We start from the raw sequence: 19,234 nt of genomic DNA on the forward strand, positions 1-19,234 counted from the left end.
AGGTGTAAACTAGTATTTGACTGCATAATAACATTCATTATATATGATTATTTTTTTATTTTTATCCAGCGTTTTAGAGTATGCTACTTTTATATTTGAAATCAACATGATTTTACAGCAATGTTATCACCATATATATATATATATATATATATATATATATATATATATATATATATATATATATATATATATATATATATATATATATATATATATATATATATATATATATATATATCTGTGTGTGTGTGTATAATACTAACAATTATACTTTGGTGACTTGATAATACATTCTGAACCAATTGTTTACACACAAAAATTGAAAAATATCATTAAAAAGATAATCAAATGTTGCATCGCTGCATCATTATTCAAGTGTTGACATTTTATATGCAGCTTTAGAATTCAGATTAAATTACACAATCATAAATTTTAACCTGAAAGGAGGAAGGTCACGATTTTAGTCACTTTTTTTTCCCGATTAAAATATCTACAATGCTTCAGTAAAGCATCTTGAATAGGCAAATGAAATTTGAGTGTCATTTGTTGAGATATCAACAGGTTGCAGAGTTTGAAATTTCTTTGCTTGCGTTTCTCAACATTTTTAATATCGAGCGCAGCTCTACCGGCAAGGCATGTGTGAATAGAAAATTCGGACTAGTTGCACATTCATTCAACGGATTTTTTTGGCGTCAGTAAATCAGACAAGTAATGCATTGTTTTAATCGTCCCAGTAGTTCCCTGTAATCATGGCAATTATCACTTCACACTCTCACGAGAACCAGCAAGACAATAAAAACAATAGCGATGTATACGACATACAATCAATGTTACCTCTAAAATTCACCTCAGTACACTCAATCAAAAATAATCGAGTGACGTCACAAAGGTTTACACATTGATCCGATAGATTTTTTCGGCGTCGGTAAATGTTGACCCATAATTCATAGTACCAATGGTTTCCAACCTCACGTTCTCGCGAGAATCAAAGTAAAACTTTTGAGAAGTAAGTTTAAGAACATCATGCATTTTAAATTAGTAAATAAAAAAGTATATTTCGTGTACTTTTATTTCTCAGGGGAGCTTTAAAGAGTCAGACGACACGTGAACTTTGACGTCACAATAAGGGGAAATTACTCTAACTGAAGTTATTGTAAATCTGCTGAAAAATTTTGCAAAGCTTAAAAATGAGGACATTTCTTCAGATATAGGAAACAATTGTAACTTGCACTCATTTGGATGAATGCTAACATTTATTTTATTCACTATAATTACGGTAACGTTAATTTCCAGTAACGTACACGTAGCATCGTTTTTTGAAAGGGGGATGGGTAGGTGGATGGCAACCTCATCCAAAAAATCTTTACAAGCAAAAAGAAAAAAAAAGGATAATTCTCAAGATCATGATAGTCAATTTTTGTATGTAAGTTTAAGAAAAAAAGTATACTGCAAAAAGGGGGATGAACTGACTAACGTTACAATCACTATAAAAGAGGAGTTAGAGTGCAATGAACATTTATCTTAAAATCTTTATTATTCAACAATTTTTTGTATCTGAGATTAAACTATTGCTTTACTTATTAATAAATAAATAACAAATCTTATAGCTATGAATAATGTAGTAAATTTACTGAAAAAATAGTTACGTTTTATTTTATTTTGAAATCAAATTTATTTACGTTGTTAATTTTATTTTTATTGATTTATCATAATTCATTGTTTGAGCACATGCTGCGCTCGCCCCAACGGTCGCACTGTAAAACATATTATTGAAGAAAAACTCCAGTTTTAGACTAAAAATGAATATGTTAAACGTTAGGAACTGTTCATTTATGCTTAAAATGAATTAAAAGATATACATATCAGCTTGAAAGATTTTTTACTGGTATATTGAACTTGAAATAAAAGCAGGGCACGAACCTTGTTGGCATTACGAAGAAGTGTGAGTTCTGCACCTTGCCTATAACTCCACGAATGACTTTCTAGCTCCATTTGATCGTTACAAATGCATATCTTAATCATTGTGAATAATAAAAACAGAAAAATAAAATTTGATCAATATCGCGACAATGTCCTTCTAAAGGGGCAAAATCATGATTTTGGTCAAAAACCATTTTTTTCCATTTTTAATGTTTAAAATGTTCCAGCAAGGCATTTCTAATTTGAGTTTCAGTCGTCGTGTTATAAGCGAGATACAGAGCTCACAATTTTTTGTGACGTTAACAAAGCGTATGTCAAGTTTTTGTTTACGTTTTGAATGCTGAAGTGAAAAGTTGTAGATTTAGACCTAAATGGATTTGTGATAAACGCTAGGAACCATTTAATTTAAGGAATAAGGAATAATTCTTTGAGAATTTTAAGGTGATAATTTCGGTCGGGATGTTATCAAATCCAATGAAGCCCGAAGGGCTTTATGATAGATTTGATCACGTCTCGACCCAAATTATCAAATCATAATACTCAAAGAATAATTCTTATTTAAATTTATATAATTTTAAGCCATTGTACGATTATATAGTTAAATATAAATAAGCACTACATGTATATAGTACAAAATCGATACGGATACGTAGTGTTATTATGGGCAAAGCCACTGGAAAATATAAATATTTATGCTTATAGCGAATTAGAAGTGGGAGAAATCATCTTGAAAAAGAACTTTAACCGGTTTATTGAACCAGTGTAAACAAAAATTTCATTACAAATATTTGTGAACTTTGCATTTTGCTTTTACTCTACGACAAACACTCAAACTTTAATTGATTATCAAAATTGCATTATAGCATTATAGACAATAAAAATTGAAAAAAAATCGTCACCATGCCCCTTTAAGAATGCCCAACCTACATAATTACTAGTATATGATGAATGATCCAAAATCAGACAGGAAAAATCACAACCACTGATCAACTGTTCAACGCTATTTTCTATACATCATCACGGGCAGCATTTAACCTTGGATCTGGTAACAAATGTACAACACCGTTTTTCAACTTCACTTGGCATTTCCCTACAGTGGGTGCAGCGACGCCAAGAAGATATGTCTTGTGGGGAAGGCGGAATTGGACTTGCGTGTAGATTAGATGGATGGTTTGTTGCTTCTAAAACTCGGAAAATAAAATTAGTTTGCTGGTAGTAGGCATTCAAAATATCAATTCTCATGCTATCCAAAGATAAGCCTTTAATTCTTTCCTAAAAACAAAGTGTTACAATGCAAAACATGTAATCTCTAAAGTAAATTGGACAATAAAATAAAAAATGTTCTGCTCTTTGTTATGAAACTAAATGTTAGATGATTTACAAAGACTAGTTTTTATACAAGGGGGATATTTAAATCTAGAATGGGTTATTGGCCAATATTGGGTTTTTAAAGACATAAATTATCAGTAAAAGTATATATTCAGAGAAGTAATTGAATTTGATTTTGAATTTTGAAATTATTGACCAATTCTTAATTTCAAAACTCAGGTGTATGAATTTATCTGCATCAGTTGATCTCTTTCAACTTCAGCTCTGACAGGTTGACCAAAGTCTTGTACTGGTCTTCCACCTCGACCTCTGCTTCTACCATCTCTAGTCCTTCCTGAGCTTCCTCTTGCCCTTCCTCTCCCCCGTCTCCTGTTGGTAACCCTACAGCGAATCGGGTTCTCTTCCTCTGGTGTAATCCTGCTACTACTATCTAAAATCTAACAATTACTAACTGGTTTGTACTGTAATTTTTATTCAATAATATACATGTAATTACAATGTACATGCAATAAAAAGTCATTGAGATAACGTGCATCTATATGACAACTCAAACCAACAAAACTGTTAATTCAATTTTCGTTATTTATGTACTTCAAGTACACATACGCCTAATTTTTAAAAATTACAATGCAAAAAGTGCCAGAGATTTCTTTTCTCCAAATATAGATCTATTTGTATTTTTTTTAATAGTTTGATTGCTCAGAACCCTAACGGTATATGCATCTGAATTATTTTCATCAAGTAAAAAACGTAACGTTATACAATTGTCTAAAAAGTTGTTTAACATTTATTTCAATTTCAAGATTGATTTCTATCGAAAATAAAATAAAAAAATAAATATTAGGCCTAATGTGTACAAATATTATCTGATATACTATTACACGTTTTGGTTTTTGACAAATGACAATTCGGGTTCAAAGGGTTTTTTTTTCCCTATTGGAGCCCCACACTGAAATCGCCGTGATTTTCTGTAATATTTCATAGCAGTAGAAGTATGAGAGAAGTCCTAATTAATGTTTCGAGCGATCCCTAAACTTTAATAACGTAAAAACACATATAACATCGTTAAAAATGCCAAAATAATTAGTAAATAGAATTTTGTCTCACCTCGCCGTCCATCTTAAGTGGCACGGATACACCCCGATCAGCATCAGAATCATTTGTAAATACATCGGTCATCGTCGGGATTTTCGCCGGGATTAATTAGCTGCCATTGTAGTGCGTGAACGGAATGTCGGGGAACATATTTTTCATCAAATATAGGCGTGTTAGCGATATATTAAGAGTAGATATTCGATGCATCTTTTTTTAAAAATCATATCAACATTCATTTCAGCACTTTTACTGCCATTGTAAAAAAACTGCAATTTTGGCAGCTTATATTGCTTTAAAAGCAGTACAGATCCACCCCAAGTTGCATTATTGTATTTTTTAGGTCCAAAAGACGTCTTACAAAGCCTTTTGTGTTTTGTTTTATTTGGTGACATTGATATTGCAAGCGCAACAACTCTCAAATCACGAGTCCGCGATACGTTGCACAAACATTTTCTTGTCAATTTGTGAAATAAAACTAAAGGTACTATGACCAAGCTCACAAATGATACCTAGCTCAAGTGTTTCACTATCGAAAAGTAATGGATGCTTTAACTTTTAAAAATGACCAAATCGCAAGATCAAGAATTATTCACAGGTCACAAGCAATCTTTGTGTCAGATTTTAGTTTATTATCATTTTTCCATTTATTTGCAAGGTATGGTCTAGACAGAAATTATGTACTTTTTAACAATGATCTTGAACTTGCACAACTGACCCTGGGTCAAGATCATGACACTTCCTTTTTTTATTGGGACCTTCCAATACTTCTCCATAAGAAAAGTATATAGAAGACTTTGCTTCCAATAACCTTGAACATGTCTCAATGACCTTTGGTCAAACTCATGACAGGATATCAGGTGAAAAGCAGTCTTTGGATGAAGTAAGAACTTCAAATGTTTCTCATGTTTCTCCAAAAGAAATTCACAGACTGAACACATATTTTGCACTTTTCCTTTCAGTGACTGATCTTAATACACTCTCTGGTGACAAACGATCTTTGTGTAAAGTAAGAACTTTAAATGTTCCAACTTTAAAAAGATATGGACCGGACACGATTGACAGACAGACAGACGGACAGACGAACGTACAGATGGACGGACGAGGTGATTTCTACATTATATATACCCCCAAAATTGTGCTTGCATGGGTATTATAAATGAATTTGGCGCTTTGTAAAGCTTTCATCCCTTATAATAGTCTTTGGTGGACTCCATTTAAAGTATTACCTAAATTGTATGTTGTGTTATGATTAATATAAAGAAGTATTATTTTATTAGTAACCCTCTCTGTATCAATTTTACAGAAACAGCTGGTCATACAAGAAAGACATGTAATTATTTTTCGAACACTTTTTATAAAAAAAATAATAAATCAAATTTACAGTTTTACAATCAATGTTTGGGGCCCTAAAATATTTTATACATGCTTGAATGAGTTTGTTCCTGTTTTGCACACATTTGAAAATAAGGTATCGAAAAAATGTGTGCGAACGGGAATTTCACCAGGTGAGATAAGTGTTTAATTGTTAAAGTCTATATAAATGTTCCTGCGAGGGCAATCGACAATAAAATAAATATAACAAACCTATAATTGATATTTACATCTATTTTATGTTACAAAATACAACTTGCATAAAATCACATTTACATAATAATTGATATTCATGTTCTTGAATTTAATTTCAAACATCGATTTAGTCATGAACAATTTCCTTATTTCCTTTAAACAAGAATGAATATTGCATCATATTGTATATGTATTGCATTTGTTTAACTTTCTGCCTTTAGGAAGTACATGAAAGATATAGTCTCAAAATGCAAAGGTGTGTGTTAACAAATTTTCATAACGCGCAATCGCGTGTTATTCAATTTGTATCTACATTCCGTTGCAGTTATGAGACTATATCTTTCATAAAATAAGAATACAATGTGTAAATTATTTACAGATGTGTTCATAACAAATATATTCATCACGATCATTCAACTTTATTTCTACTTAAAAGATGTGGTATAATATAAACAACCCCAATCATCATTATAGTGAATTTTAGAAATCCAAAAAAATAAAACATTGCTGAGGATGAAGAGATGTTGATGTTTTCTATAGTCAGAGTCAAAAGAAGTGAGATCACAAGATGCAGCAGTTTTTGGCCCATACTCAACTTCTTTGGAATTCTTCGATTCCCACTTAATAAAACACCAACACCAAAGCCTGAAAATAATATCCTCCTTTCAAAATTGGGAAAATAATTGTAGCCAATTAAAGAATGTAATAATTATAACACTTACATTGACTCTTTTGTTAGGTTTAGGTTTTGAAGTATTAACACTTTGTACATAGTACATTGTAATTATTGACCTTTATGAAAGATAATGTATGTTCATGCCTACGGATTTTAAAGACTAACAGACGTGTCAACAGGTCTTATACTTTTTTGCAAGATGTTAACTTGGCAGAAATTTTTACAGCAAAACTACTTGCCCAGAAGAGACGAGACATCCCTAACAAAAGCAAAGAATGGTGTAGTATCAGGATGGACCCATTCTGACTTGGCACACCACTTCTTTGCAAGACCCAGACTCCAAAGAGGATCCAGACCGAGGAGGATGATTCCTGAATAAGTCAGAAATACTCCAGACACCAGGAGCAGACTCCAGACAACGTAGTGACGGAAGGAGAGGTGACTGGTGTGTTCATGTTTGACAACCTCTGCCAGGAGAATGCCTGTCAATCAGGGAGAAAGGTGTACCAAATCAGTAGTGCGGGATCTACATGTACAAAGTAAGGATAGTGTACACTGGCTATATCAAGATTGTCAATGCCTACAGATAAATGGATAAACAGAGCTACATGATGAATGAAGAATACCCTCAAAATATTAGGTATCTTTCCTATTGAATTCTATGGAAAAGAGAGAGATAGAGCAAAAAATATACATGTGCATTTCACAATCTTTATATATCTTAATCATTTTGATAATTTCAGAATCATCAGGATTTAGAAGATAAATGTATTACCCTAAAATATAGCTTAAAGAATTTTGCTCCTTTTCATCAATGACCAAATTACAAAGTAGATCTAAATTAAATCATACACTTACCTGTGATTGAACCTGCAACAACCTGGTGTGGAAAATGCGTTGCAATAAATAGTCTGGATATATTGACTGCTATAAGTACTATTGTAAATGATATCCATACTAGGGAACGCTCCAGTTTTCTAATACCAAGCAAAAAAAAAACAATTGAAAAGAATTCTGATTACCATGTTTATTAAATATTGATCAGGCATAATTATTGTGATAAGTATGTTGTAACATACCCTGTGTGTTTTACCCCATGTTTGATAAAGGATGTTCCAATGGAATACAGAACTGCAGAAGTTACCATTGCATGTCCTGAAGGACTGCCTGTATTGTTCAACGATTACCGGTATGTCAGTTATTTTGTGTTTACAATCAAATTCAGATAATTATTATAACAATGTAGATTTATGATAGCATCTCCAACTTACATGAACTAGAATTCAACAAACTTTTATCACTTATTCCTGTATATTAAACTGGATTTTAATTATGTAACTTGTGATATTTCATACTCTGTAACATTCTTCACATGCATTAATCCCACACAATGCTTGATAGGGTTTTCAATAATTGAATTACCTGGCCCTGTTTCACAGGTGAGACTGTACTGTTCCAGAGACGGGACATTTACAACATGGTCATGTAGTCTGACTTCATTCACCCACCAATACGGTCTCTCTCCATGTAAGATCCTTCAAGAATTAATCATACACTTTATTTTGAATTTGTGCTTGCAAAGTATATTAATCTACACTTGAAAAACAAATCCATTTTGTTGTTACTCCTACTGCCATAGTGACAACAAAACATATTTATCAGTAAGTATTGAGTAGGCTACTCATTATATGCTAATAAATATGTTTTGCTTCCCTGGGATCTATCTTATCTGTCTGCCTTTCCTTGATGTGTTTATTATTCCTTGCTCTCTATATACCTGCTTTTTTGGATAATATTTACATTTTCCAGTGACTTATCTATGATAACACTACAATTCATTTTGTAATGTATATACTGTAAACCAGTATTAATCAACAACTTATGAAATACATGTAGTGTTGAAATGATCAAACTCTGTCATATTTTTTTTATGGGGTAAGTATGGAGTTGTGCATGAATTGAGAATTCCTAAAATGCAGTAAATTTACAATTTTTTATTGATAAAAATCAAGATTACAATCATGTATAATTAAATGATACTTGATGCTTAATGCTTTATTGTTACTTGCCATTTTAGGACCCCATTCAGCCACTCAGACAAACAAGCAATCCACAATACTCTTGTTCCAGTGGAGCGATGAAAACAGTAGGCCAGAGGGAAATAGATAAGGAAAGCATATCTAGGATCTCCCACGCGTGTCAGAAACTGCATCAGGTCTACATGGTGCTAAAATGATTAGAAAGGCAAAATTAAAGATACTACAACAAATAGTTGGGAGTTTTGATGTGATTTTTTTTCATTTTATCTGATTTTAAAAATTGGTTCATGGATATTGATTCCGAATAAATTAACGGTATTTGTCAATTTTAACAAAGTTTTCCATTGTTTATGTATAAACTCCTTTGAAAAATTGTGCCTTATACTGTTTCACAGGCAAAACACTGTCACACAATATTGTAATTATAACACAAGTATATAATCTGATTAAAATCAGCTGTTCTGATATGATACAGCGATTGAGGACAGTATCGTGTCAGAACTGTTGAATTTAATCAGAATGACAAGTATCTGACTTATTATCAATGATAATATATATGGCAAAAGTGGCTATAGCTACATATGTTCACTAACTATCAAAAAAAGTTCAAGGTTTTTAAATGAATACCGAGGAAATAAATCGCAATGCTGGAGAACTGTCATATGTCTATATCTACGACCAGGAATATATACGTATAAGTATTTGTTTACCCTAAATGTGTGCTGGATCTGCTGTATTATCTCCACACCGCGAAGGTGGACATACTCCATGACTCCCGCCTCTTCCCCGATCATTGTTGACTCTGTCAATCGATTTTAAAGAAATTCTATTGCACTTGAATATTTATTTGAAAAGTTAAAAGAATTTTTTATAAGTGTCATTGGTGTATTACTTGATTAAAAGAGGCCAAAAAATACATGTACAATGTCGTCCACGATCCTGTTTACGTTGAACTTACAGCTGGAAATTAAATCTAGCTCGCTAAAAACGAAAATAAGTTGGTGGTTCATCTGTTTTCCGGAATATCTAATAAGGTGCACGTTTACACATCAAACTCTCTCTCTCTCTCTCTCTCTCTCTCGAGAGAGAGAGAGAGAGAGAGAGAGAGAGAGAGAGAGAGAGAGATACACAGCTACAGAGTTAATATATTTAAATTTCGTTTTAATAAGAGAAACTCTCTCTCTCTCTCTCTCTCTCTCTCTCTCTCTCTCTCTCTCTCTCTCAGAGAGAGAGAGAGAGAGAAGAATATTTTTCTATAGATATGAATTTATGGATTTGAAACAAAATGGGCAAGTTTATTAAATATTTTATCAGCGAATATGAGTCCCATCTCTATTTGTAAAATAATTTCCGTGTGATATAATCCTTGTATAATTAGTCTATCTGGATATAGCAAATCAAGGGCCTAATATCTAATCAACAGGAAACTAGCTATAATTTTAATTTCCCCAATCCGACCAACATTTGGAGCCGTATTTTTCTCACGGACTCATTATTTGTGTCCAAAATGTCGTTCACGCAGCTGAGGAAAACCAACATCATGCAGCATTCGGGGGGGGGGGGGGGGGTAAAAACAGGTCACAAATGGTGATAAAAACATGTCTATCATTATATTAAATAAATTTGATTTCTAACAGCGAGTGTATCATATACAGGCAATTCCATATCTTTTTAATGATCTCCGTTCATCAGTATTGTTCGACAAATCTAAACTATCCGGATTTTTTTATTCGTACCATAAATCTCCCTTCTAAATAGACAAATTTAATTAGTATTGTATTGTTAATATTACAAAATTAATGCGGTATCAAATAATTGAACTATACTTGGCTTAGTGGTTCCGCAAAGACTTAACAACAAAAATATAAAGGGGTTCGTACCACGTATGCAGCGGTACAATGGTTTATTATTTCTAATTTTAATTAATCTCCACTTGTTTTATTCCATCATATTCAGCGAGGCCAAAATTGCAGTAACTTCGTAAAATGAAAGTACCACACAATCAATATACTTTTTTTAATTTCATTTCATTAATAAAGTTTGAAGGATAGATAACATTTATATGATAAGAAAACACTATAAGGCTGAGGATCGGAGAACCGTAACACCTTATATTTACATCTACCGAGTATAATTCCCATTATTCCTTAGGGAAACTTATTACGGGCCGCCAGAAGGCGGTCCGTTATTTGATATACATTTAGATATTGTAACTGCGTTTCTGCGGGATAGTTTTTGTTTTATATAGAATTAATATTATGCTTATTTTTATGAATTAAAAGTAAATGTGCATGTAGAAATATATTTTATGCCTTTTAAAAATATTACATATTTTTTGTTTTTACTCATAAATGTAAAGTAGGTCTTAGACTGTCGTGTTAGGCGCGGTTTTACTGAGCCTATAATCTATTCGGAAAATTTCGGAGTTTTTCATTGTATCGGGATCGGTATGCGGGACATTCTAAAGACCTGAATGACATGAAATCTTGTATAAATGATATATTTGAATTTCTTTGTTCTGCGTCAAATAAGTTGAAATACATAATCCCCAAGAGAATATTGATGAGTAGAACTTAATTTGTATTGGAATGATGTACAAATCAATGTGTTCTCCATCACTTCATAACTATGGCAATGGTAGAACTCAATTCTTAATGACAATAGTTAAATGTAAAACTTCAAAACGTTTGGCTAAAAAATATATTAAAATTTACCATAAAGATTAATTGTACAACCAAATCGTTTTTTCTTCTTTGTGGTGTGTTTTTATGCAAACAACTATTGATAATTCATACAACAATTATATTTTTGCGGCCCTTTTGACGCTTGCGTCAATATTTTTTCTTGTATATATCTGATTCGTAACACTATAGAAACAGTCAGCTGACTGAAATCTACACGCCCCGTCTATCGATTGGTCGAAACCTACAGCGACATAAGAAAAATCACGGACTGTACGAAATAATCCTGTAAATGTCAGAATAGAATTCCCATAGGAGACGATCTGACTGTTCCTTTTTTTAATACTGATGTACATTAACAGTAATTTAGTGAATTTTACTTAGTTTTCACAATCAATTTATTAATTTGTTAAAAGAAAAATGGAAGTATATACCACGGTTTATGTATTTTTTCTGCAATGTCGCCACCTTCATATCCCCCATGAATCACCAAAGAAAGCGTTTTATTGATTAAGTGAAAACTGTAGAAATTACCCGATATACATGTATTTATCGAACTAATAAAACGGGTTCTTTGGCATATTTACAATCCAACGGCTCTTGGTCTGCTCTATTTCCTGATTGAGGTAGCAACCAATGAAAACTCCTAGTAAATCGAATTTTAAGTCTGACACAGTATAAGAATACATTAACATACAAAACTAACGTTAAAAGCTACGTTAAAAGCTACAAAAGGTTATCATTGCAACATTTTATTTTGTTTATCGTGAAACTGGTGCTGTCAAATGCAAAAATAGTTAAACATTGGCTGTGAGGTTTAGCAATTGTTTCTGAACAGAATTTATTTCTAGAAAAATTCATTCTGAATAGCCTTAATAATGCACACGCATTCACAAGAAAACTACATAATAAATAAACAATTGCGTTTATTGACCCCTGTTACTGGCATCAGCCCGGGGGCCAGCTCATCTGTCTCCCTCCCAGGATGTGTATATGGAGGTGGTACACAGACTGGGCACCGTCAGGTCCATTGTTTATCACTGAAAAACAACAGAGTAATAAAGATGAAACGTGTGTGTGGAGAGAGAGAGAGAGAGAGAGAGAGACAGAGAGACAGAGAGAGACAGAGAGAGAGACAGAGAGAGAGAGAGAGAGAAATGATAAGAGTTGCAATACATGAATTTATTGGAGAAAGGGAGAGAAACAGAGAAAGAAAATACAGAAAAAACCTACAGAGATTGTTAAAGTCATGCCATTGAACATCAATCCACTTTGTTTTTGTTTTAGAACATAAGTAAATATTTTTCTATTTAACTTTGATATTGTAATAAACAGAAATTATATGTACTTGTACTGCATATACTTGCATCATCCTTAATTGCATTAATTTCCACTAAAAACCATAATGAAGGTAAATAGAAAGAAAAGTTATATAAACATAGGTAATCACAGATTACAAAGCTCACCGAGACGAGACATCACCCTTATGAGACTTCACCTTTATGATACCACCTTTATCATATTAAATGAAAATCATACTTTATGATCTTGGATATTCATGGATTCTGTTTTGACACAATATTGTATATCATCTGTTAAAAAATTGTATGATAATCATATGTTCATATGTTAATCAATACAATAATATAAAATTAAATATTGCATCCTATCATATTTACAACATATATCATATAATACAATAAAAAACCATAAAAAACAATGATGAGATATAATATTGTAACGAACGATATGACATTGTATTGTGTTATATGTTATTGTATTTGATCACATAATACAATATCATAATATATAAAACAATATAGTATTATATAACAATATCATATTACATCATAACATTGAAACATATAATATTATATTGTATAATATAGTATGATATTGTATGATACTGTATCATTTTTGATACATAATATGATACAATATTATGTGATAAAGTAAAATATTATATAACACAATATTATATTATACATCTTGTATCATATGATACAATAATATATTTTACAATATCATACAATACAATTTCATGTGATGTGATAATATATCATATTATAAACCAATATTATATTATACAATATTGTATAATGATACGATATTATATAATATTACAGTATCATATCATACAATTTCATGTCATATAATTCTATATTACAGAAACTAATATCATATTATACAATATCGTATGATACAATATTATAGAATATACAATATTGTATCATCAGATACAATATTATATTTTGCAATATCTTATGTAATAGTATCATTTGATAAAATAATAAATTAATAATACAATATAATATTATACAATATTGTATCATATTATACAATACTATACATAACAATATCATGATACAATATCATAACATAAAATATCAAAAAAATTAATACATTATCATAAAGTATCATATAATTTTTTATAATATTACATATGATATTATATAAATAGTGCCTGTTTGGGAGGGTAACAGTTGAAATTGACCATTCAACCGACGCGAAGCGGAGGTTGACAATGGTTTTCGAGGGGTGTCAATTTCAACTGTTATCCTCCCAAACAGGCACTATTTATTTTGTTATACTGAATGTCTTTTTTAAAAGTTTTAAGAAAATTTTACTGCTTTTATATAGGAATAACGTGAATTCTACAGCGAACCGTACGCGCATAATTTTCGCGCATGTAACATTTTTTAATGTTACCCGTTGCCAAGTGCGTTGCTAACGCTGAGGGTAATAGTAAATATTATTAACTGCGTCTTAACCAATCAGATTTCAGTATTTAACATGAAAGTATAACAATATATTGTATCATATTAAACAATATTGTTTCATACCATACCATACTTTATCAATGGAATCATGTTGTTTCATTTATCAACAAACACATCTCTCTATCTAGCAGGTTTGAGTGAGGAGATTTCTTTAGCATCCTTGATAATATAGATCAGGCTCTGCATCTGAAGCAACCTCTGCGATTCATTTATAATATAGTTAAATCAACTATGCAAGCTATCATGTATAAAAATGTGACCTGTTCCAAAAAAAATAAACCTCATCCGAAACCTATAGCTCAGATTCAGCATTCAAGCCTGTCAGGTGCATCAGTATACATAAGACGCATCTCCATGCAAGTTTGGTGAAGTTCAGACCAGTAATAACTAAGATATCATCATCAGAGGGCACTAGCAATTAAAAACTTAACCTCCTCCAGCATCCGCAACCTTTGGCTCAGATTCAACATCCATGCCTGTCAGGTGCATCTGTATCATAAGACACACCATCCATTCAAGTTTGGTGAAGTTAGGACCTGTTATAACTAAGACATATTTTTTTGCATCCTTGATAATGGAGATCAAGCTCTGCATCTGAAGCTTCCTCTGTGATTCATTCATATTACAGTTTAATCAACTATGCAAGTTTGAAATAGTACTATTATCTATTAAACATGTGACCTGTTCCAAAAAACTTAACCATATCCAGCATCTGAAACCTATGGCTCAGACTCAGCATTCAAGCCTGTCAGGTGCATCAGTATCATAAGACGCACCATGCATGGAAGTCTGGTGAAGTTAGGACAAGTAATAACTAAGATATAATCATCAGAGGGCACCTGTTTCAAAAACTTTAACCAGCTCTAAAAACCTTAACCTCCTCCAGCATCCGATACCTATGGCTCAGATTCAGCATTCAAGCCTGTCTGGTGCATTGGTATCATAAGACGCACCATCCATGGAAGTCTGGTGAAGTTAGTACAAGTTGTAACTAAGATATAATCATCAGAGGGCACCTGCAACAAAAACTTTAACCAGCTCTAAAAACCTTAACCTCCTTCAGCATCTGTAGCCTATAGCTCAGATTCAGCACCCAAGCCTGTCTGGTGCATCAGTATCATAAGACACACCATCCATGCAAGTTTGGTGAAGTATGGACCTGTAGTAACTTTGATATTGCTATCAAAGGGCACCTGCAACAAAAACTTTAACCTGGTCCAAAAACCTTAACCTCCTCCAGCATCCGAAATCTATAGCTCAGATTCAGCACTCAAGCCTGTCTGGTGCATCAGTATCATAAGACACACCATCCATGCAAGTTTGGTAAAGTACGGACCTGCAGTAACTTAGATATTGCTATCAAAGGGCACCTGCAACAAAAATTTAACCTGGTCCAACAACCTTAACCTCCTCCAGCATCTGAAATTTAGGACTCAGATTCAGCATCCAAGTCTTTCAAGTCCATAAGTAGGTCCAGATGCATCATCCATGCAAGTTTGGTGAAGATAGGATAAAAAATAGCTTAGATACAGGACCTGCAACAAAAACTTTAACCAGGTCCGGACGCCGACGCCGACACCGACACCGACGCTGACGCCGAGGGTATAGCATAAACTCCCCCTTACTTCGTCTCGGTGAGCTAGAAATAGGTACATAAACATGTTACATTCAGTTTCCAATTATAAATGGTTAATTTTACCAAGTCTGTATCCTTTGGAGAGGTTCTCTTTCTCTGCTACTCGTTTTGCTGTCAGTAGAAGGTGTCCCAATAGCTGTTGGAAAAACATATTATTGGGTATGAATTGACTCTAGCATTAAGTATGCTTTATTAAAAACTGATACATTCAATCTTAATTCCGCTGATTATTAATGAAGAAATCAATCAATTGGGCTACAAACTACATGTAGTAACATGTATCAATAATTTACCTGGTTATGAAATCAAGAATTCAAAAATTCACGGCACCCAATCAACGCAGTTAAACATCATGAATTTTTAATATCTATACTGTTAAAAGTTTTAATCTTTTGAATATGTTTTTATGTCAAGGTTAAAATCCATAACACGCAACAAATACATGTATTCTTTAACCTCTAACCAAATGGTTAGTATTCATACATTACATTCATTTGATGCCTTTATTTATTAAAGAGTTTATATTAGGAACTTGGTGTAGCTGTTGTGTCGGGAAATTTGATGAATTTACACATAAAAGTTTTATATGAACATAACAGACCTGTAGATCTGTGTCCTGGGCATCATTGAGGCCTGGTATGGGGGACTTGGGAATCACCAGGAAATGTACGGGAGCCTGCGGAGAAACGTCACGGAAAGCCAGGCACTGAAACAGAGGTAAGCACCAATTACATGTAAATACATACACTAAAACAAAGATGATACATTGAGCCAATCAAAACACGCAAAAAAAAGGGCACATGAAATAGCCAACTAATGTCATGCACTAAAACAAAAGGCAATACTGTATACAGGGAAATTATTCACCCCCGTTTTATTTTCGCCCCTTTCGCCCTTGTTGTTGACAGGCGAATTTAAGACAGGGCAAAATACAATGTCTCAAACTATCGGTTTTAAAACACATCTATGTCTGGGTGAATTCAAGACGGGGCAAAACTGTTTACAGAAGTAGAAGGGCAAATATTACATGGGACAAAAATAACCCTGTATACAGTAGCCAATCACAACCAGGCACTATAGCTAAGGCAAAGACAAATGGCCCTTGATCGAACATTAATATGCATGAGAGGTGGAGCTGACATGAACAGAATGGTACTATAATTAGACTAGACAATAAAATGTATGGCTGGATTGGGAATCTAGCCTGGAGCCCCTGCAAATCTAATCAGCTTTATCCCTGAGCTATGTGTATACCAAGGCCAGTATCCACTCTCCTAACAGCCCCAAGCTACTACATGTACATGTACGTCTTCAAATAATCTTTCAACAATGTATTTTATCAAATTCAATTATGAATAATTTATAGATAGATAAGATCCTAGGCGAAGTTTATCTTTGAAGGGATTATCCCTTACAGTTGTTTTGGAAAATCAATTATTAATTTTACCTGTTCATCCTCATAGATAATATCTGCTGGAATCGATTTATCAACTATCTTTGAAAATATGGTTGGTTCTGCTGTCTTTTTTGCTCCTTTGGCTTTTTCTACCTCATCAGACAGTAGAGACCTACTTGTACTGAAATTCTGAAATATATATAGAGTGCGTTATATAAGTTTTAATAATTAATTTTTTTTTTAAAAATACATACATTTTTAAAATAAAACAATAATTGATATGATCCACTGTTCGGTTCTCTTTAAGTTTTCCAATATATCTAAAATAAAGTTTGTGTACCTCCTCAAAAATAAAAATAAAACCTAACAAACAACAGACTTGCAAGATATTTTCGGGGGTAAGGCAAATGCATTTCTGATGAACAAAATACCTTCGACTTCAAAATACTTTCAGGAATAGGACTGAAAGATTTACCACTGGCAGATGGGATTAAAGAATTTATAAAACATCTGTTTCGGAAGCCTCTACAAACTAAATAAGACCAATTAGAGGTCTTAAAAGCATTTGAAAAAAGAAATGAACGTAAAGTAGCCATCAGAATCAAAGTGAAAGTAGGTCATACTTTATTGATATAGTATCCCGTGCCCGACAGGAATTTCAAAGGACATAAAGGGGGGGGGGGCTAATATTCGGGTACATATACATGTATATACAATATTGTAAGAAAAATCGTTTCTTGTTAGTGAAGGTGATGGGGGGGGGGGGCACAATCATCAAATAGTCGTAAAATACAAATTCAAATTTAATATTTTTTCATGATATAATAGCTAGAAGTTTACAAAAGGACAATTTCTAATTTTATTCAGTTTTAAAAATTTTAACAAATGATAATAAGAAAACATAATTTCTAAAGTTTTGGTGGTATCGAACCCACAATCTAAAAGGCTTAGATCTGCCTGGTGCTCTAACCGCTGAGCTTACAGTCACAATTAATAAAGTGCATAGTTTAAAAACTATATATATATATATATATATATATATATATATATATATATATATATATATATATATATATATATATATATATATATATATATATATATATATATATGACTTTGACCACGAATTTACGGACTTGTATTATTTTTCTTAAAGGTTCAATTGTTGGGATACAAAATCATGTTTTAAAAGTATAGTGGCCCGGGTCATCTCTCTACGTTTTTGCTGATTGCCATTAGACCTCATTTAGGCAATGGCAAAAGAAAAAGCATTGAAGTTCTAAAAATGACTCTATTTGGAGGATTTGTTACGCAGACGCCAGTTTAAATCAACATATTCCAAGTATTTAACATATTTAAGTAGTACAAATTGATGTTATGTTTGATATTATAATACATTGTTTTGAATGATTAAAAAATTTATCAGATTTGTCATTTGACATTTTAATTTTACTCTACATGTACCTTGTCTGTCTTCATATCGGCAATTTACACGCCTTATTCATCCATCTTCTTTTACGTGCTCCCCAAAAAGTAAAGGCGGGGAGTAACTCTGTGTGATTAATCAATTTTCTATCTGTAAATCTAAATAGGAAAAATGTTTGCTGCGAGAAAAAGTAGAGGCAGGGGCAGCTGCATGCACCCCCCCCCCTTTTTTATGCTTCGTGCCTGGTCATTATTTCCAAAAAAAAGTTATTTCTTGATTGTTTATTTTCTTTTTCATTATTTTTTTTTTTTTGTCTTTTGTTTAATTTTGTCGTTGTTTGTTTTTTAAGACATTATTTATAGGCTAAGTATCGAAACAGATTCAAGTCCTTCGGGTTTTTTGAAACAGCGGTAATGATAAACAAACGCCGGAGAACTTTTGATTTACACTAAGTCTTACATGTGTAGGATTTAAAACTTAGAAAATTTATTTTTAACTTTCTGTAACGTAGTTCTACGCCGCACAGACCCGTGTTAAACAACTTTAGATATTTATTTAAATGCAAGATAAAAAAAAAGAATAAAAGAAAGCTCGTTGCACCTAGATATGATTGCCGATCATGAGCATACAACTTTAAACTTTTCAATCGATTGATTTTAACCGTAGCTGTATAGTCAATTGATCTAT

The 19,234-nt window shown here is 32.5% G+C and overlaps 2 protein-coding genes across 2 annotated transcripts; both read right to left on the minus strand.

Moving 5' to 3' along the window:
- Window positions 1–6,316: 6,316 nt before the first annotated feature.
- Window positions 6,317–9,595, minus strand: LOC105320252 (glucose-6-phosphatase 3-like). Its single transcript, XM_066071615.1, is given in 7 exon segments — window positions 6,317–6,558; window positions 6,829–7,071; window positions 7,448–7,756; window positions 8,012–8,124; window positions 8,659–8,816; window positions 9,339–9,430; window positions 9,521–9,595. Coding segments are annotated over 6 exon segments (1,143 nt in total). The 5' UTR covers window positions 9,423–9,430; window positions 9,521–9,595; the 3' UTR covers window positions 6,317–6,322.
- A 2,622-nt stretch (window positions 9,596–12,217) lies between these two features.
- LOC105320253 (uncharacterized HIT-like protein Synpcc7942_1390) lies at window positions 12,218–17,752 on the minus strand. The gene is made up of 5 exons (XM_066071616.1): window positions 17,553–17,752; window positions 17,173–17,310; window positions 16,327–16,431; window positions 15,789–15,861; window positions 12,218–12,349 (listed from the first exon to the last, which is right to left on the minus strand). The coding sequence occupies exons 1-5, from the start codon at window positions 17,715–17,717 to the stop codon at window positions 12,258–12,260; spliced, it is 573 nt and encodes a 190-aa protein (XP_065927688.1). The 5' UTR covers window positions 17,718–17,752; the 3' UTR covers window positions 12,218–12,257.
- Between the last annotated feature and the right edge of the window lie 1,482 nt (window positions 17,753–19,234).

The sequence above is a fragment of the Magallana gigas genome, chromosome 9 (genome assembly GCF_963853765.1).
Source record: "Magallana gigas chromosome 9, xbMagGiga1.1, whole genome shotgun sequence".
Lineage (NCBI taxonomy): Eukaryota > Metazoa > Mollusca > Bivalvia > Ostreida > Ostreidae > Magallana > Magallana gigas.

Bases quoted from the DNA above. Each gene is read 5' to 3' on its own strand.
- LOC105320253 (XM_066071616.1), bottom strand. From the start codon at position 17,717: ATGGCTACTTTACGTTCATTTCTTTTTTCAAATGCTTTTAAGACCTCT. The intron at 16,432-17,172 runs GTAAAATTAATA...CCTCTGTTTCAG, and splicing joins TTATCTATGAGGATGAACAG to TGCCTGGCTTTCCGTGACGT. The intron at 12,350-15,788 runs GTAAAATTAACC...GTTGTTTTTCAG, and splicing joins CTCCAAAGGATACAGACTTG to TGATAAACAATGGACCTGAC.